Source organism: Podarcis liolepis, assembly GCF_965112155.1.
Source record: "Podarcis liolepis genome assembly, chromosome: 18".
NCBI classification, from domain to species: domain Eukaryota; kingdom Metazoa; phylum Chordata; class Lepidosauria; order Squamata; family Lacertidae; genus Podarcis; species Podarcis liolepis.
Window position 1 is genome coordinate 2615516 of NC_139572.1, and position 20626 is coordinate 2636141.

The following is a 20626-nucleotide window of genomic DNA, read 5'->3' on the forward strand; positions in this document are numbered from 1 at the left end:
GGGACTGGGAGTGGAGACCACATAACACCGGTCCTGAAAGACCTACATTGGCTCCCAGGACGTTTCCGAGCACAATTCAAAGCGTTGGTGCTGACCTTGAAAGATAGCTCCATGGAGAGCGCATGGCAGTAGTCCAAGCAGGAGATAACCAATTCTGAGCACAATTCAAAGTGTTGGGGCTGACCTTGAAAGCCCTAAATGGCCTTAGTCCGGTATAACTGAAGGAGCGTCTCCACCCCCATCGTTCAGCCCGGACACTGAGGTCCAGCTCCGAGGGCCTTCTGGCGGTTCCCTCCCTGCGAGAAGCCATGTTACAGGGAAGCAGGCAGAGGGCCTTCTCGGTGGTGGCGCCTGCCCTGTGGAACGCCCTCCCACCAGATGTCAAAGAGAACAACAACTACCAGACTTTTAGAAGACATCTGAAGGCAGCCCTGTTTCGGGAAGCTTTTAATGTATTACTGTATTTTAATATTTTGTTGGGAGCCGCCCAGAGTGGCTGGGGAAGCCCAGATAGTGGCGTTCTTCTCCGCCTCCCCTCCCAATTAACCTCCATCTTCAAGGTCCCCCAATTAACCTGCTCTCTTTTCCAAAAAACACCCCTATCCTAAAATGCCACGTTCCTAATCACTGACACATTTTTTAACACAGCTTCACGCAGGGCTTCCGGCGCTCTTCTGCAAAACTTCTCTTTCCAGGCAAGAGAGAGAGAAAACTTTTTGTCTCTCTCTTTCCAGGCCCAGAGAGCAAAAAAGGAGCGTTGTCCTGGGCTGACCTGCTGAGATTCAGCTGGACACAGCTGTCCCAAAAGATCTCATTTTCTCCACGCCTCCCTGGCCAACGGCAGCTGCTGCCTGAATTTTGCAGCAGGGTGGCAGACGAAAACAGCGGCTTTCTCCAACCGGAGTGAGAAACTTCCTTTCCGCTCGCCGCGCCACGAGAGAAGCTGACCTCTTGCCACCGAAGGTTTCCTCCCCCCACACAAAGAGGCCAGAGACACAGCTATAAACCGTACAAAGCCATGTTTCCCCCGACCCTGTGCTTGGGGGGGCTCCGTCTTTCCCCATCGGTTGTCAGGCAAGCAGAATTTGTGCGCTTGTTTGGGGGCGAATCTCGCGGACCGTCAGCTTTTAAAAAACCAGGGAGCCCGCTTCGTTCTTCCAAAGCATCTTTATTCATACGCAAACATACGCAGGGTTGAAACGGGTGCGTCGGTCCGGTAGAATTTGTGCAAGGTTATTTTCTTTGTGCAGGCAACGGCTTCCAACTGCACGCTACCCCAAATTGGAGGGGGAACTTTTAGAATTTCAGATGTTTCTGGGGTACCGTCCTCCATCGTCAGTTGTGCTAGCTAGGACTGATTGGAGCTGAAGCCCCGACAACCAAAATCCTGTTGTTCCCTTTCCCTGCCCCATTCTGTCTCCCCAAAAATACCCCACAGCTTTGGGCTTCTGGGTTGTTCCTAACAAACAAAAACTCCCCTTCCGCTTTTGGATTAAAAGGGATCTGGGGCAGTCCAGCCAAGTCGGCAGGGTAACAGATAACAAAATTATTATCCTCATTATTACCCAACTTCTTCCGCACCTTGGATCCCGACCTTATTTTTGTTATTAAACAGGGGGAAAAGCAACTTAAGAACAAACCATTTTAAAGAGATATATAGGGTTTCGACCTTAGGGAAATGTCTTAAGAATAAGTATTGATATATAGGTTTAGATGAGAGTTAAGATCGGATAAAGTAAAAGTGGCTTTTAAAAATATTGTAAAACTAAGGATTTTGTCGATAAGATGTTTGAAAAAGAAATTTATGTGGTATTGGTAAAAAGATATAAAGGATTAAGTAAAAATGAATTGATGAAAGAGAGAATGTAAAGCTACAGTATTTTAAAATAAATTATTAAGATAAAAATTAGGTTGGAGGGATTTGCTAAAACAACAATTTAATTTAGAATACAAAAATGGGAGGTGTGAGGAGGTCAAGGAAATAAGTAAAGGAAGAAAGTTATGTAAAGGTTTGATTTGTTTCTTTTTCCCTTTTTTCTCTTTTTTTGAATGTAATTTTTCTGTCCTTTTTAAAATTTCTTTTTTTCCCTTTGTTCTTATTGCAACTTTTAAAATCTTGAATAAATATTATTTTCAAAAAGAAAGAAAGAGATATATATAGGGTTAAGATAGATAGGTGCGGGGGCCTAGCTCAGATCCACCAAGGTCTTGCTATTTTTTGAACCCCCCAAAAATGAACGGCGGTGAGCAGAGGAGACTGGGAGAGTTGGGGAAAAAACAGCTTTATTCAGTTGAGAAGATTGTAGAAATGGCGGCTCGGCTTTTACACACAGGGTGACCCGTTGCGGAAGCTGGGATGGATACGGATAGCAAAAACGACCCAAAATTATATCTCTCCCCCCCCCCCCTGGCTTAACTGCCTTCCACACCTGATATTTGGGGACGCGTTTTTTTCAAAGAGTCTCATCGCTTCAGAAGTTACGGACGGCAAGGGCCACCTGACGAGGGCAGGAGAAAAAGACCGAAGGGGGCAAAAAGGGTAGCGGGAAATAAGTTAAACCTCTGTACAAGAGAAACGAGCGTAAGGCGAAATGTACAAGCGATCAAAGCTGGCGTTTGCCCTCTTAAGTGCCAGGGGGTCACGGGTTGTGTGCTGGGAGGGGGTTAGGAGATGGGGACACCCCCCCCCTGCGGCGGACATCAGTGCAAAACGGAACAAAAAACGGGCACCACCAAAAACGACAACAGTTTCCGAATGATATGAAGGGGACGTTCGCACCCAGGGCTTGTTGGGAGAGGTCGGGACCTGAACTCGGCACCCCCCGGACTCTGAGTCGCTGAGCTCCGAACTCAAGCAGGGACGCTGCCTTAATACTGAGCCAAATGGCCTGTCGAGTTTGGCATCGTTCCAGGCAGGGGTGTGTGTGTGTGGGTGCCTGCCCCCTATGTCAGCCCTAATCAGAGACACGTCGATTTGAACCCAGGACCGACTCTGCCTAGCCTTTCCCCAGAGAACGGCAAGTTGATTTCGAATCGTGGTTTCGACAACCACGACAACCTGCTCCTTCCCAACCCGCAAGACGTCACTGCTAAAAAATAGGGGGGTCCTCCCTTCGCCTCTGCCGGTAAGGTACCGAGTTCAAGAAACCTGGGTGAGACAGCAGGTGATGTCAGAAAGGGTGGTGTTGCGGCGAGGGGCTTAATGGAAAACAGGAGGTAATCTGGGGTGTTGGAGGGGGGTACAAGGAGAGGTTGGCGGTGGGTTCAAGGTGGGATACGGGGCAAGGGACATCCTTAGAGGGCGGTCTTGTCTAAATCCACTTTGACAGGCAGGAGCGCTGCTTCCTCGTTCTCCGCCGGGCAAATGGCGACGGCGATTACGGGCCGGAGGGAATATGGAAGGGAGCTATCCAAGTCTTCCAGGTATTCCTTGTCCCCGTTGATACTCAGGGGCTGTGAGGAAAGAAAGGAGGAGAAGATTTGCCCGTTTATTTTCCTTCGAAATAATATTTTGCTAACGCCACGGGGGAGTTCTACTCAGAGCAAAACCAACTTGACCTTGAGAGCCGGTTCTTAACCGTGATTACCGTATTTTTCGCTCTATAAGACGCACCAGACCACAAGACGCACCTAGTTTTTGGAGGAGGAAAACAAGAAAGAAAAAGTCTGAATCCCAGAAGCCAGAAGAGCAAGAGGGATCGCTGCGCAGCGAAAGCAGCAATCCCTCTTGCTGTTCTGGCTTCTGGGATAGCTGCGCAGCCTGCATTCGCTCCATAAGACGCACACACATTTCCCCTTACTTTTTAGGAGGGGAAAAGTGAGTCTTATAGAGCAAAAAATGTGGTATTTTATTTATCGTATTTCATAAAATGCACACACTGCTCAGTTGTCGAAAAACAAACGTTGCAGCGGTCCCTTGGTTCTCAAACGCCTCAGTACTCAAACACCTTGGAACCCAAACACTGCGAACCTGGAAGGAAGTGTTCCGGTTTGTGAACTTTCTTTGGAAGCTGAATATGCTCCATTTTGAGTGTTACACTTCCGATCTGAGTGTTACGCTGAGGTCTGTCTGTTTTCGCTATTTATTTTGTGTGTTTGTTTTTGTGACAGTGTGGAACCCAGTTCAGCTACTGATGAATTGATTGTGTGACTGCAGTACATTGTTTCTTGCTTTCATTTTTATGGATCAATGGTCTCGTTAGATACCAACATTCATGTCCAATTGCTGTTTTAGGGGTTGTTTTTAAAAGTCTAGGTAAAGGTAAAGGGACCCCTGACTGTTAGGTCCAGTTACGGACGACTCTGGGGTTGCGGCGCTCATCTCGCTTTATTGTCCGAGGGAGCCGGCGTACAGCTTCCGGGTCATGTGGCCAGCAGGACTAAGCCCCTTCTGGCGAACCAGAGCAGCGCACGGAAATGCCGTTTACCTTCCCGCCGGAGCGGTACCTATTCATCTACTTGCACTTTGACGTGCTTTCGAACTGCTAGGTTGGCAGGAGCAGGGACCGAGCAACGGGAGCTCACCCCGTCGTTGCGGGGATTCGAACCGCCGACCTTCTGATCGGCAAGTCCTAGGCTCAGTGGTTCAGACCACAGCGGCACCCGCGTCCTAAAAGTCTGGAACGGATCATTCCGTTTTGCATGACTTTCTACGGGAAAGCATGCCTTAGTTTTGGAACGCTTTGGTTTTGGAACAGACTTCTGGAACAGATTAAGTTTGAGAACCAAGGTTCCACTGTATATATGTATATAAAGAGAGAGAGAGAGAGAGAGAGAATATACAGTGGTGCCCCGCAAGACGAATGCCTCGCAAGACGGAAAACTCGCTAGACGAAAGAGTTTTCCGTTTTGGAGGTCCTTCGCAAAACGAATCTCCTATGGGCTTGCTTCGCAAGACGAAAATGTCTTGCGAGTTCCTGCTGGTTCCCCCCCCCCTTTTTCTAAGCTGCTAAGCCGCTTATCAGCTGATCCGATCAGCAGATAAGCCGCTAAAAGCCGCTAAAAGCGCTAATCCTTCAATGGGCTTGCTTCGCAAGACGAAAAAAACCGCTAGACGAAGAGAATCACAGAACGGATTCTTTTCGTCTTGCGAGGCACCACTGTATTGGAAATGGAAGAAAAGGCTTGCTGCCCACCTCCCCCTTTGGCCCCCAAACCATACCTGGGTCTTGATGTGCTGATCGGGAGCTGTCACCAAGCTTGCGCAACTGAGCCACAACATCACCATGATGGAAAGGAAGAGGCAAGCGGCCAAGATCCATCGCGGCAGCCCCGAACGTCTGTAACACCCAAAGGCCCCCCGCCAGAGAGAGACGACGAGATTATGGCCGGCCATGGAGGGGGCGGACGCTTCGAACTGGCTGGTGGGGGAGAGGGAAACGGGGAGGGGGGGCCGGCGGCGGGTGGGTGGGAAAAGGGTGGGGGGAAAGGACCGTCAACAACGTGGAAGAGGGGATCAGGTGAGTCTGGCCAGGTGAGCATCCCTTCCGTGGGAGCTCCGCCCCTCCGCCATCTGCGCCCCGCCCACTTTCCCAGCTGGCCCCGCCCCCTCAAATGTCTGCTTACAATACAATTTCCCATGAAATACGGGAAAAGAACCCTTTTCATGTGTGCAACCACAGCGGCTAGGATTTTAATACAGTGGTGCCCCGCAAGACGAATGCCTCGCAAGACGGAAAACTCGCTAGACGAAAGAGTTTTCCGTTTTGAAGGTGCTTCGCAAAACGAATTTCCGATGGGCTTGCTTCGCAAGACGAAAATGTCTTGCGAGTTCCTGCTGGTTTTTTTTCCCCTCCCCCCCTTTTTCTAAGCTGCTAAGCTGCTTATCAGCTGATCCGATCAGCAGATAAGCCGCTAAAAGCCGCTAATAGCGCTAATCCGCTAATCCGTCAATGGGCTTGCTTCGCAAGACGAAAAAACCGCTAGACGAAGAGAATCACAGAACGGATTCTTTTCATCTTGCGAGGCACCACTGTAGCTGGAAAGTGGGAAGGCGATAGAATTCCCACACAAAAAATGATTGGCAAGCAAGTATTTAGAACTCGCAAAAAGGACTGGGAGAATAAGAGGGAAATCAAACCAGGAAGTTAATAAAGGTTGGATAATATTCAAAGAATATATTAAAAAGTACTGCGGCAGTACAATGCTTCTGACAGATTTAGATTGAATCTGGAAGTGTAAGGAAATTATGAAAATGAAAATTTCTTTTGACGAGTAGCAGGAAAGAATGATAATGATGAAGTGCGTATAGGATAATAGGGTGCAAAAAGCCCAATGAGGCGAGTCGGGAGTTTACGTACGTGTAATGTCAAAGGATTATGTTGTTAGTGAGTGCCTATGGTTTATGTTGTTTGCTGTTGGTGATAAGGTGGGGGAGGGAATGGGAAGATTTCCCCCACACACAAACCTCCTTTTCGCCCAACCACTTTGCAGAACCTTGGGCACCAGCCACAGACTTTGAGCCTAACTTTGCCTCCATGAGGACTATGAACTTGACTTTTCAAACAAAAAATCAAATACGAAAATAAAGCGGATATCGGCGTCCTTTTTTTAAAAAAAACAGATTCCTCCTATCCTCTGGGGCCTGTCTGCACATTTATCCTCAATCCCACCCCCCATTGCTCTCCCTGTACCCCAAATATCGCCTCCCCTTCCCACTTCTTTACTTGGACATGCAGCCCAGAAAGTCGTGTTCTGGGGGCGCCTGGGTCTCTGCCGGGGGCGACGATTTCCCTCTGGCTTTCGGCTCCTCCACGGGGGGTTTCTCCCGAAGGCCTGAAGGGGCGAAGAAAGCGTGCGGGTAGGGAAATACGGGGCAGAAAAGGAGACCCAAAAGTGGAGGGCCGAGGAAATAACGCAAACCGCCGACACCAACCGGGAGAAAGAAAGTTTGCAATAAACCCACGAGCGGTTTTGCGGCGTTCCCAAATTCCCACGGCGTCCTGGGTTTTGCAAGGGTGTTAAAAATCGTTTGCAAACAGTCTCGGCATCATCCAAAGGCTCCAGCTGGTGCAAATCGCAATGTGATAAATTACTGCGACCCCTTCCTTTCAGGAAGGAAACCGCAAGCCTGCGGAGCCTGGCGGGAACACCTGCTGGGCTCCACAGGTTTGCGGATGGCTGCCTGCAGCCCGAAGCCCGGGGAGCGCGGTGCTGTGCACCCAGGGCTTCGGGCAGCTCTCCGCAAGCCTACGGAGCCCGGCGGGAGTTCCCACCAGGCTCCCAAGGCTTGCGGAGAGCAGCCTACTGTCCCCGAAGCCAAAACAGCGAGACGGGGCGCTGTGCAGCCCTCAGTCTCGCTGTTCCAGCTTCAGGATGGCTGCGCAAAGCCTCCGCAGGCCATGCGGAGGCTACAGAGGATGTCCCCGAAGCCTCAAGCCTTTGGAGTGCAGCTGCGTTCCAAAGACTTCAGGGATCTTTGAGGCTGGCAGTGGGGGAAAGCAGCGCTTCCCCCCACCGCCAGCCACACAAGCTTGGGGGGCAGTGCAAGGCCTGCTCTTGAACGCACCTTGTTTTTGAGGGGGAGAACAAGAAAAAAAAATCCCCCCTATTCTCCCCCTCCTATGGTCCGGTGCGTCCAATAGAGTGAAAAATACGGTATGTGCTTGACGCACCTCTGTGGAGAGGGGTCTCCGCAGTTTAGGGGTCGCAGTAATTTATCACCTCTAAACTATGATTATTGATTATCCATGGACCTTAAGGTCCTCTGCGGGGCAGACCAGGAGAGGCTATTAATAATACTAGCAAAATCAATACTCTCTCTTACCTGTGTGGGGCTTCAAAGTGTTGGAGGTGGATGGTGCCCACGCCTTCTCCAAAACCTCCGATTTGGGTGCCTGGACCTCTGGAACCGGATACTCGATCTCTGGCTGAGACTGAGGACAAAAAGAAGGACAGTCTTTAGAATCGCAGAATCGGCCGGGACCCCTAGAGGCATCTAGTCCAACCCCATACACGACTAAATGACTAATCAACAACATCACTTTGTGAATAATAATAATAATAATAATAATAATAATAATAATAATAATAATAAGGCACCCTTCCTCTGTTTCATTTGAGTCTCCCCCCACCTACCCTCCCTGGTTTTGCCACCCGCCCCCCAACCGTGCCAGAACCACCCACCTGGAAAACGACGACTTTCCCGTCGTCAGCCTGAAGGTAGAAGGTCCACGTGGAGGAAATGAAACTCTGCGCCGAGCTGACGATATCGTTGCAGAAGCTGGAGACCAGGTCGAAGACGGAGAACGAGGCGGGTTTTGGGTCCAGGACCTGTGTGAATATAGGTGTGAGCCAATCTGAAAACTCCCCAAACCCTGAAAGGTTGGTTTCTTACAGGTGTGCAATGCAGATTTCCGTACCCAGACGAAGTTCAGTGGTACCTCGGGTTACAGACGCTTCAGGTTACAGACTCCGCTAACCCTGAAATAGTACCTCAGGTTAAGAACTTAAGGATGAGAACAGAAATCGTGCGGCAAGAGCAGGAGGCCCCATTAGCTAAAGTGGTGCTTCAGGTTAAGAACAGTTTCAGGTTAAGAACAGACCTCCGGAACGAATTAAGTACTTAACCCAAGGTACGACTGTATATGGGGAAATGTCCCCAGCCACTCTGGACAGCTCCCAGCAGACTATTAAAAGCACAACAGAACATCAAACATTAAAAACTTCCCTGAACAGGGCTGCCTTCAGATGCCTTCTAAAAGTCGGATAGTTGTTTATTTCCTTGACATCTGACAAGAGGGTGTTCCACAGGGCGGGCACCACCACCGAGAAGGCCCTCTGCCTGGTTTCTTGCAACCTCATTTCTCGCTGGGAGGGAACCACCAGAAGGCCCTCGGAGCTGGACCTCCGTGTCCGGGCTGGACGATGGGGGTGGAGACGCTCCTTCAGGTATACAGGGCCGTTTAGGGCTTGAAAAGTGAGCACCAAAACTTTGAATTGTGCTCGGAAATGTCCTGGGAGCCAATATAGGTCTTTTAGGACTGGTGTTATGTGGTCTCGACAGCCGCACCCAGTCCCCAGTCTAGCTGCCGCATTCTGGATTAGTTGTAGTTTCCGGGTCACCTTCAAAGGCAGCCCCACGGAGAGCGCATGGCTGTAGTCCAAGCGGGAGATAACCAGAGCATGCACCACTCTGGCCAGACAGTCTGCGGGCAGGGAGGGTCTCATCCTGCGTACCAGATGGAGCTGCCCTGGACACAGAATTGACCTGCACCTCCATGGACGGCTGTGAGTCCAAAATGACCCCCAGGCTGCGCATCTGGTCCTTCGCCGGCACAGTTGCCCCATTCAGGACCTGGGAGTCCCCCACACCTGCCCGCCTCCTGTCCCCCAAAAACAGTCCTTCTGTCTTGCTAGGATTCAGAAAGGCAATCCCTGCAGCCCACGTTGCGATCCAAAAGCCTGCGCCGACACACATTTGCAGACGCACATTCCGCCCGCAGCGACAGGTGGCAGGAGTTGTTGTTCGGGCACAGGATGTTCCCTGCCCACGGCTTGGCTTTGGAGGAAATGTCTGGAGGCACTAGCCTCCTAAGCTGTTTTTAAGACTAAAGAATGGCTCTCTAATCCCCCAACACACACATATTTCCCCCCCTGACACTTTGGTCAGTCTCACAAAACTGGCGAAATCAGCCACACCATCCCTCTAGGCTGAGATTTCGATGCCAAAACCGGACAGGTGCCAGTTTAATAGTAATCTGGATGCCATGCTTTCAAAGAGAGAGGTTTGGGGTTCCAGCACCCCTTTTAGGCATGTTTGCGTACTCCCAGAGGACGGTTTAATTTATTTATTTGCATTAAGTTTATTTATGCTTTTCAAATTTATACATTTCACCGATTTTGATATCATTTCAACGTTTCGAAACTTTACTTCCTTCCCCCTTCTTTCTGTGGTCCCTTATTTTTAATATCTTCTGCATTTGCTCATTTATTCTTTATTTATATTTATATTATGCTTTATATTTTATATTATAAGCTTTTATATTTAATATTATGCTTTATATTATCATTTATATTATGCTTTAAATATATACTCTTATAAAACTGCAATAGCAGTTGCAATAATTGTTGAAATAATCCTGCCGATGTTCTTATCGGTTTACAATTTACAGTGGTACCTCGGGTTAAGTACTTAATTCGTTCCGGAGGCCTGTTCTTAACCTGAAACTGTTCTTAACCTGAAGCACCACTTTAGCTAATGGGGCCTCCTGCTGCCGCCACGCCGCCTGAGCCCGATTTCTGTTCTTATCCTGAAGCAAAGTTCTTAACCCGAGGTAATATTTCTAGGTTAGCGGAGTCTGTAACCTGAAGCGCATGTAACCTGAAGCGTATGTAACCCGAGGTACCACTGTATCTGCAAATTATCCAAGGTCTCTGCACATTCGCCGTTAGAAAAAGGCTTAGGACAGGGCCGGATTTCGGTTTGATGAGGCCCTCAGCTCCTGAAGGTAATGTCCAGCTGTCCTTTGTCAACAACAAATTGTCACTGTTGTTTGTGTTGAATATATGCCATATGGCCATTTATGGACCTCATAGGTATCTCAAGCCATTTGCACGCATTGCCCTACAACCAGTCCATTCGGAATGTAGGCACCCTATATATAGAAAGGAGCGAACCAGGATTACATCAGTGATGGCCAAACTCTGGCCCTCCAGCTGTTTTGGGACTACAACTCCCATCATCCCTAGCTAACAGGACCAGTGGTCAGGGGTGATGGGAATTGTAGTCCCAAAACAGCTAGAGGGCCAAGTTTGGCCACCAACGTACAACACAGGAGCCTACACAACACAAAACACTGTTGCTGTAGGTAGGTTTTATATTACTTGTTTTTTATCTCATACAGTGGTACCTCGGGATGCGAACGAGATCCGTTCCGGAGCCCCGTTTGCATCCCGAACGGAACGCAAGATGCAACGGCGCGTATGTGCGTGAGCGGGTCATGTTTTGCCGCTCCTGCGCATGCGTGTGACGTCATTTTGAGCGTCTGCGCATGCGTGAGTGGCAAAACCCAGAAGTAACGCACTCTTTACTTCCGGGTTGCCGCGGAGCACAACTCGAACGCGCTAAACCCGAAGCACATTCAGCTCGAGGTATGACTGTATTTTGGAAATGTACATCCAGTTTTTCCCCCTTTATTTTTTTTGGGGGGGCCAAGAAAGTTTTTTTGGGGGGGCCTAAGCTATAGCTTGTTTAAAGGTAAAGGGACCCCTGACCATGAGGTCCAGTCGCGGACGACTCTGGGGTTGCGGCGCTCATCTCGCTTTACTGGCCGAGGGAGCCGGCGTCCAGCTTCCGGGTCATGTGGCCAGCATGACTAAGCCGCTTCTGGCGAACCAGAGCAGCGCACGGAAACGCCGTTTACCTTCCCGCCAGAGCGGTACCTATTTATCTACTTGCACTTTGACGTGCTTTCAAATTGCTAGGTTGGCAGGAGCAGGGACCGAGCAACGGGAGCTCACCCCGTCATTGCGGGGATTCGAACCGCTGACCTCCTGATCGGCAAGCCCTAGGCTCTGTGGTTTAACCCACAGCACCACCCTATAGCTTGTTTAGCTTATATGTAAATCCGGCACTGGCTTAGGAGACAAATTACCTTCTCTCCCCGTCTGTCTGTCTCCGGCAGCTGAGTCCTGCATCCCGTCGTACAGCCAAACTGTTCATCGCCGCCAGCGTATACTTCCATACAGGCTGAATTGTCGAGGGGGGTGGGGAGGAAGAGATTGGGGGGGAAGAGAGGTTACCCGCCGCGTCTCTGCGTGAGTCTGCGCTCTTTCTGATGGGGCGAGGCGTACTGTTGTGTCTCTGCACTTGGCTGCGAGTTTGGGGGGAAATCTCCCAGCGGGAACAACTTGCCTCCGAAAGGAGGGTATGTGTAAACTCTCTGAACGAGTCCCTGCTCTCCTTTTGCCACCTCCCGACCGAAAGACTTTACTGCCTTCAAAAAGACAGAGTCCATTGCAGAGTTAATCACATCCTAGGAGGGGAGGGTTCCCCCCCCCTTGTTTCGTGCCTGTCCCCACCTGCAATTTTCCATTATCCTTCCCCTCCGCTCGGCTGTCTGTGGGAATCGGTTGCAGAATATAGACGGTGGGGAGATGACAGCCGTTAAGTGGAAAGGAAGTTCTGGATAATGTAACCAATGGGGTTTGGACGGGGGGGGGGGGGCGTTGTTTGTAAGGAGGAGGGGCGCGGGCTCACCCGATTCGCACTCGACTCTTGTTGCATTCAGGTCGGCCGTGGAGTCCACAAAATGACAGATGGAAAACAGCCGGCAGCCCCGGTAGCAGGCGTTGAGGACGGCATCCTGGGAAAAAATATTTTTGGTGGGGGGGGGGGAAGAGTGGAGAGAGAAATTAAAGCATTGTGCATGTCCCGCACACTGACAGCATCTTAAAAAGCAGAGACATCACCTTGCCAACAAAGGTCTGTATAGTTAAAGATCTGGTTTTCCCAGTAGTGATGTATGGAAGTGAGAGCTGGACCATAAAGAAGGCTGATGGCCGAAGAATGGATGCTTTTGAATTCTGGTGCTGGAGGAGACTCTTGAGAGTCCCATGGACTGCAAGAAGATCCAACCTCTCCATTCTGAAGGAAATCAGCCCTGAGTGCTCACTGGAAGGACAGATCCTGAAGCTGAGGCTCCAAGACTTTGGCCACCTCAGGAGAAGAGAAGACTCCCTGGAAAAGACCCTGATGTTGGGAAAGATGGAGGGCACAACGAGAAGGGGACGACAGAGGACGAGATGGTGGGACAGTGTTCTCGAAGCTACCAGCATGAGTTTGACCCAACTGCGGGAGGCAGTGGAAGACAGGAGTGCCTGGCGTGCTCTGGTCCAGGGGGTCACGAAGAGGCGGACACGACTAAACGACTAATCAACAACAACAAATTATTTTGACATTGCAACACATTGCTTCCAGAGAGCTTTCTGAGTGAGTGTTTTGCAAATGCTTGCATATAAATAACACAAATAGATATATAAAATATCCATGCACATCGCTTAACGCAGGCAACCCGGAGATACAAAAACTCCAGGTTAATGTCTTGCTTGTCAAATTGCTCTCACCTAACGTTCAACCCAAATCTACCCTCCTTGTTAACCTAAGCGCATTGTCCATTTCTGCACTAACTTCGAGGTTTTGGGGGTTTTTTTTGCAAACTGCCCTAAGGTTTTTCCCATTTGCTTTCCTTTTTACAATTCAGCGGTGCAAAGATCTTACGAATCAGATAAATAGGTGCCTTTTGACAGCAGGTTGGCAGGGGAACGGGATAAGTCTTCTTTAATGAATCGAAAACTCAATTTGAAAACAGAAAAATGAAATGAAAGCAAGCCTAAAGAGGACGTTTTTTAAATTAATCCGACGGAGAGGAAAAAAATATTATTGTTATTTTTAAATTGCCTTCCTGTGGAATTAGAGGGAGGGTTAAAAAAAGTCTTCGCCGCATCACCTTTGCGATTGCCCCAGGAACATTTTTGACTGACAGAAAGGACATGAGAGCATCTTCTTTGATTCAGCAACACAATTCACGCCTCTCCGTTGGCTTCGGATCAGCACCAAGGAGAGGGGGGGGCGGCTCCACAGAGCCTCCATGGACAGGGGCAGTCTACCGGGAAATTGCCAGCAAGCAGCGGAGGAAAACCGGGACAGACACACACACACACACACACACACACACACACACACCAACCTCCAAACCAGAAGCCGTATTTAAATGAGCCAATAAATTTTCAATGCCTTAAAGAATTTAAGGATTTAAAAATGACCATAGCATAGCTTGCAAACTCGGCCTGCTTATTTTCATCGCACCCCCTTCTCTCAATGCATTCCATACTCCTTTTAGCAGCACTGCACAAAATTAATTGTGTATGTCGCAAACACGGCTGATGCAAAACGCCCCCGCCCCCCCAAATAAAAATTGAATGCAGAACAAATGATGTTTTGGGAGATGAAATCTCCCCTGCACAGTTCAGGTTGTCTGCAGCTAAATCCTATGCAGCGTGGACCCATTAACGGAGGTCATCTCCTTTTGTTCCAGTGGGTCTACTCTGAGTATTTGGGGCCCCAAAGGCGGAGGCCAAAAGCCCCAGGAAATTGGAAACAAGTATAGGTTGTGTGTCTGCGAAAGAGATATGGGCGGATTTTAGCTTGGTGGGGGGGAGCTATAGACTAACAAAAATAAAAATCAGACAGAGCGAGTGGTCTTTATCCAAAGCGGTTTTTCTGCCGATGGACGAGCGGGAGGGGGCAGTGATGGACTGGTACCTGAAGAAAGCAGATCCCACATGCAGAAAAAAATAAATACAATTAAATTGAAGCACCTCGCACCTAAATAAAGCAACACACCAGATATGCCCCCCCCAAAAAAAATCAAAACGGATCGTTTTAAAATGGCATGTTTCATTTTTATTTTAAAATTGCTCCCCCTCCGTTTTTTTTTCTTCCCTTAAACCTTTTCCATCTCTCTTTCCTTCCAGCCTGGAAAAAGATGGATGCTTGTATTCTTCCCAGTTTAGGGGGCCACGAGGAGGGGGGGGCGCAGGCAGAGACAGGCATCAAAGGCTATTTATCTGCGTTATTTTTGATTTTCCTCGGGAATTTCTGCGCGCGTTTCATCCGAAAACCCCAGACTCTAAAAGACGAAAATTTATTCCCGATTTTAAATACGACAATGGCTTTTAACTCAGCGCGAATTTTGGGTTGCTTCGAGGAGGAAATCTACCCCTGGCTTTTAATGGCGCACGAATTTCGGGTGCTGAAACGAGCAAAATCTACGCCTGCTTTTAAACAGAATCGCTTTTAATCGCGCGCGCATCTCGGGCGCTGGAGGAGCAGATCTTTTTGCTGCTTTTAAATATAATATTCGCTTTTAGCCGTGCACGGATCCTGCGCGTTTGGGGCGTGCGCGTCCGGCGGTGCCATTTCTCTGAATTGATGGCTTGCCTGCAACGCCATCCCCGACTCCGAGTAGACCCATTGGAACCACGGGGCGAGCTTTGGACCTGGGTTTTCTCTCTCTGTCGCGCGCTCTCTCTCTCTCCCTTTGGGGGCAAGGGGTCTACTCGGAGTAGGAGCCTGCGCCGCGCGCCCCTGGGTGGGTTACCTTGGCGCCGGGGGTTTGGAGACGGAGACTGGGCGCGCAGCGCGCTTGACAAGCGGAGATGTCTCCCAGCTGAGCCGAGAAAGGATCGCCGTCTCCCGGCGGAGGAGAAGACGAAGGAGGCGGCGGAGGAGGAGGAGGAGAAGAAGGAGATGATGATGATGAAGAAGGAGAAGAAGAAGCGCCGCCGCCGAGGGCCGCCAGCCCGGCCCGCGGGAGCAGCAGGAAAAGGAGCAGCGCCGCGCCTTCGGCCATCCTGCCCGCCTGCGATGGAGAAGAAGATGGAGAGGCCCGAGGAAGAAGAAGAAGAGGACCGGGAGGAGGAGGAGGAGGAAGGCTGTCGAGGGAGCCCGGAGCGCGCGCAGGAGGAGGAGGAGGAGAAGCGTCGGGGGCGCGCCGGGCGAGCAGCGGAGCAGCCTGGGAGAGAGGAGGAGGGGGGGTGAAGGAGGGAAGAGGTGCCGGGGCGCAAGGGAGGGAGGGAGAAGCAAATAGGTGCAGGGGCTCAAAGGAGGGAGGAAGAAATGGGTGCAGGGGCTTGGGGAAAGAGGAAATAGGTGCTGGGGCTCCAGGGAGACGAAATAGGTGCTGGGGCTCAAAGGAGGGGGGAGGAAATAGGCTTGAGGGAGGGATAAGTAGGTGTAGGAGACTCTCTCCACACAGCCCCCCCAATATACAACAGGGCAGGTTCCTCTCTCTTCCTCCAACACCATCTCCTTTGTCTGACTAATATTTAGGTGCAAGTTATTTTCTAATGCATTAGGGACGCGGGTGGCGCTGTGGGTTAAATCACAGAGCCTAGGACTTGCTGAGCAGAAGGTCAGCGGTCTGAATCCCCATCACGACGGGCTGAGCTCCCGTTGCTCAGTCCCTGCTCCTGCCAACCTAGCAGTTCGAAAGCACACCAGCGCAAGTAGATAAATAGGTACCACTCCGGCGGGAAGGTAAATAGCGTTTTCGTGCGCTGCTCTGGTTCGCCAGAAGTGGCTTAGTCCTGCTGGCCACATGACCCGGAAGCTGTACGCCGGCTCCCTCGGCCAGTAAAGCGAGATGAGCGCCGCAACCCCAGAGTCGGCCACGACTGGACCTAATGGTCTGGGGTCTCTTTACCTATTCTCTAATGCAGGAATATAAGCAATGGAGCTGTTTGGAAATAAACAAGAACACAAACATGTTGGCTCAGAGGCAGAGATTCTGCCTCGCAGAAGGCAGAAGGCACTTTCTTTGTTCTCCAGTTTAATATAGGAATCCATGTGGATTTTAACGATTCATTAGACGCCACCTCTGATGTTTTATGGCCAACGCAAGATGGGGAGGCAAGGAAAGGTGCCAAACATGCCTCAGGGCGACGCAACATATGCATCTAAAATTCTAAATCAATCCTTTGCATATTGGGGATGCGTGGTAGAGAATTTTGTGGCAGCCGAGAGAGGAAAGTACCGTATTTTTTGCTCTATAAGACTCCCTTTTTCCCTCCTAAAAAGTAAGGGGAAATGTGTGTGCGTCTTATGGAGCGAATGCAGGCTGTGCAGCTATCCCAGAAGCCAGAACAGCAAGAGGGATTGCTGCTTTCGCTGCGCAGCGATCCCTCTTGCTGTTCTGGCTTCTGAGAGTCAGAATATTTTTTTCTTGTTTTCCTCCTCCAAAAAGTAGGTGCGTCTTGTGGTCTGGTGCGTCTTATAGAGCGAAAAATACGGTGATTTTTAAGCTTTCAGATTCTGCACGCATGTGTTAACACAGCAAGCATCGGTTTAAAAGTCTGTCTTAGGATGGGACATTACCCCCCATTTCCTGCCCCACACAAGAGGGAGAATACCTTCCTCTTTTTAAGAAAACACATTTCTGTTTTTAAAAAATAAATAAATGCAAGAGATGAGGCATGCCAGTTTTGCAGAGGGCCTTTTCGGTGGTGGCGCCCTCCCTTCAGATGTCAAGGAGAGAAACAACTACCTGACTTTTAGAAGACACCTGAAGGCAGCCCTGTTCAGTGAAGTTTTTAATGTTTGATGTTCGGTTGTGCTTTTAATATTCTGTTGGGAGCTGCCCAGAGTGGCTGGGGAAGCCCAGCCAGATGGGCGGGGTATGAATAAATAAATACATAAATTTATTATTATTATTAACCTTGCAGATAGGTGAGGGGGTGAATGAACGAATCTGTCTTTATTTGCACCAGCCATCAGCCATAGCAATAAAACAACAATACGATATACAAAGACTAGAAATAAAAAGTCAATTGTAAACAATACATCTTAGGGTTTTGAATCAGTAGTCAAATAGTGGACTTTATTCCGATTGCCCCAGCGAAAAACCTTGCCACCTTTGCTGTCACCTGCTCATCTAGATCTGCCAAGAGAAAAGGACACTGGGGCAGTGGCTGGGCGACCCGGAATGGACGATAAAAGAGGGGTGATAATCTCATTCCTCAAGTCTTTATCAAGAGGGCAAGCCAGAAGGGCGTGTGCCACCGATTTGGGACTGCCATCTCCACAGGGAATCTGTTGGAATCGTCCCTCAAGTCCAGCCGAGGGCAAGACATTCAATCTCGCGAGAGTCAAAGCGCGTCTGTATTTTAGAATTGCTAGGTCATGCAGAAAAGCAATGACAAACCTAGACAGCATCTTATAAAGCAGAGACATCACCTTGCCGACAAAGGTCCGTATAGATCAAGCTATGGTTTCCCCAGTAGTGATGTATGGAAGTGAGAGCTGGACCATCAAGAAGGCTGAACGCCGAAGAATGGATGCTTTTGAATTCTGGTGGTGGAGGAGACTCTTGAGAGTCCCATGGACTGCAAGAAGATCCAACCTCTCCATTCTGAAGGAAATCAGCCCTGAGCGCTCACTGGAAGGACAGATCCTGAAGCTGAGGCTCCAAGACTTTGGCCACCTCAGGAGAAGAGAAGACTCCCTGGAAAAGACCCTGATGTTGGGAAAGATGGAGGGCACAAGGAGAAGGGGACGCCAGAGGATGAGATGGTGGGACAGTGTTCTCGAAGCTACCAGCATGAGTTTGATCAAACTGCGGGAGGCAGTGGAAGACAGGAGGGCCTGGCGTGCTTTGGTCCAGGGGGTCACGAAGAGTCGGACACGACTAAACGACTCAACAACAACAAGTTATGCAGATAGGGTGCTGGAGAGCCGAAACGGGAAGGTGGAAAATAGTCGTACCACGGGCAAAATTTCCTTATTGTGGCCAAGTCGATGCCATTTCGGCGCTGAGAAATGAGACGGTCTGCTTTACTAGAGTACAAAGTGATGTCATGCGGATGCCAGGTGCCCCGTCGCTTCAACACCCCGGGCGATGAAGTCACCGTGCCTGGCTCCCCCATTTTTCACCAGGCCAGTGCCGACAGCTCGGCCGCCCTCATCCGTCTTCTGAGGTGGCGAAAGGCCCATCCGGGAACGCCATGGCATCATGGCCAAGGAATGTGGCTCGGATCCTGTTCCCCGATCGCGAACATCTGTTTGGCTTGCCAACGGTCCGTGCGAGACGAGGGCAGAAAGCAGCGGGCGCCTTGGCATCCTGCTCCGAATTCTCAGCGGGTGCCCGGCTTGCGAAAACACCAACCAGTGGGGGTCCGGGTTGGCCTCCCGTACTTTTTTGACCACCCTGTTGTCGGGGGGGGGGAGGTCTTCTCCCCCACCCCACCCCACTGCTTCCATCCCTGGGTCCATCACTCGCTTCCCAAGGAAAGAGGCAGCCGTTAATTTGTAATCACGATCAAAGCCCGGCCTGTGATGTCAAAGTTCTTCTACGTTTTCATAAGTTTAATTTCTTTAAAAGAAATTTTTTTTTAATGGTTTTCTGCGTGAGCCATCACTTATGTATTTTGCGTTTTAATATTGTCATATTATTCGGTGAACTGAAACCTGGTGGGTTTGGGGCTGTGTACAATTTTAAGAAATCCTCACCCTCATCATTGATCTTGGGAGTTTTAAAAATTATTGGTCAGGCTTGCCCAAGACTCAGACAGAGCTGCAACAGGTAGGCTCTTTAATTCTCAAGGTTGTGGGTTTGAGCAGACGATTCCTAAATTGCAAGGGGTTGCAGAGTATATTACCTTGAATGGTTCCTTCCAAACTCAACCGTTCTCTCCCATCTCCTCCAAGTGTCCTGTTTTTCCAGGGACAGTCCCGGAATTACAGAAGCCGGTTTCTCTTCTGCGATCGAATGGTGGGTGAGTTTCATGAAATAAAGCCGAGAATCATAGAATCATAGAGTTGGAAGAGACCACAAGGGCCATCGAGTCCAACCCCCTGCCAACCTGATATTCAGTGCCAGATTTACGTATAAGCTAAGCAAGCTATAGCTTAGGGCCCCACTCTCTTGGGGCCCCCCGAAAAATTTAAAGGGAAAAAACCTGGATGTACATTTCCAAAATATAAGATAAAAAACAAATAAAATAAGGCATACATATGGCAACAATGTTTTGTGTTGTGTAGGCTCCTAGGATGTAAGTCATGGGCCCCGCCTGCTAGCCTGCTCCCTAAAATATCCCTAGTTTGCTCCTTTCTATATATAGGGTGCCTACATTCTGCATGTACAAATGGCTTAAGATACCTATTAGGTCCATCAATTACCATATAGCATATACAGTATTTTTTGCTCTATAAGACTCACTTTTTCCCTCCTAAAAAGTAAGGGGAAATGTGTGTGCGTCTTATGGAGCGAATGCAGGCTGCGCAGCTATCCCAGAAGCCAGAACAGCAAGAGGGATTGCTGCTTTCACTGCGCAGCGATCCCTCTTGCTGTTCTGGCTTCTGAGATTCAGAATATTTTTGTTCTTGTTTTCCTCCTCCAAAAACTAGGTGCGTCTTGTGGTCTGGTGCGTCTTATAGAGCGAAAAATACGGTATTCAACACAAAAAACATCGACTATTTGTTGTTGACAAAGAGCAGCTGGACTTATAAAGGGCCCCAATACCTTCAGTAGCTGAGGGTCTCATCAAACCGAAATCTGGCCGTGCAGATATTTGATGCAAGCATCAGTAATATCTAAGGCAACACAACGACCAAGCACAACAATGCAATATCAATATCAACTCTTTATATAATCTATACGGAAGATTGAACCATATGAAATACCGTATTTTTCGCTCTATAACACGCACCAGACCATAACACGCACGTAGTTTTTAGAGGAGGAAAACAAGGAAAAAAATATTCTAAACGAAATAGTAGATATATGATTTTTGTGGTTCATGCTGTGGCCACAGACATGTGATCTGACAGTGAGTTTGGAGTAGCCCAATGCAAAAATCCTGAGGATCCATGTGGATCCATGCTTTGTAACCACGGAGGAGGGAAGGAAGGGGAACCATGGATCCTCTGCTCATGACTGCAGCAGATCCCCCCCGCCACCCGCAGGCATTCGCTCCATAACACGCACAGACATTTCCCCTTACTTTCTAGGAGGAAAAAAGTGAGTGTTATGGTGCAAAAAATACGGGATATGAATTACGCGCTCTCTGCCAAACCAAACAAACAGAAATCTTATAGCATCTCTGAAAGTTACAAAATGTGCACTCTTGA

The 20626-nt window shown here is 49.4% G+C and overlaps 1 protein-coding gene across 2 annotated transcripts; it reads right to left on the reverse strand.

Moving 5' to 3' along the window:
• Positions 1-2263: 2263 nt before the first annotated feature.
• On the reverse strand, positions 2264-15503 carry TMEM59L (transmembrane protein 59 like). Of its 2 annotated transcripts, none has more exons than XM_083484047.1 (8): positions 15102-15503; positions 12200-12305; positions 11595-11689; positions 8125-8271; positions 7766-7874; positions 6666-6774; positions 5162-5360; positions 2264-3453 (listed from the first exon to the last, which is right to left on the reverse strand). In XM_083484047.1, the coding sequence occupies exons 1-8, from the start codon at positions 15351-15353 to the stop codon at positions 3295-3297; spliced, it is 1176 nt and encodes a 391-aa protein (XP_083340173.1). In that variant the 5' UTR covers positions 15354-15503; the 3' UTR covers positions 2264-3294. The 2 variants fall into 2 exon arrangements, with proteins under 2 accessions (XP_083340173.1, XP_083340174.1); XM_083484048.1 differs by having other exon boundaries at positions 5162-5279; positions 15102-15495.
• Between the last annotated feature and the right edge of the window lie 5123 nt (positions 15504-20626).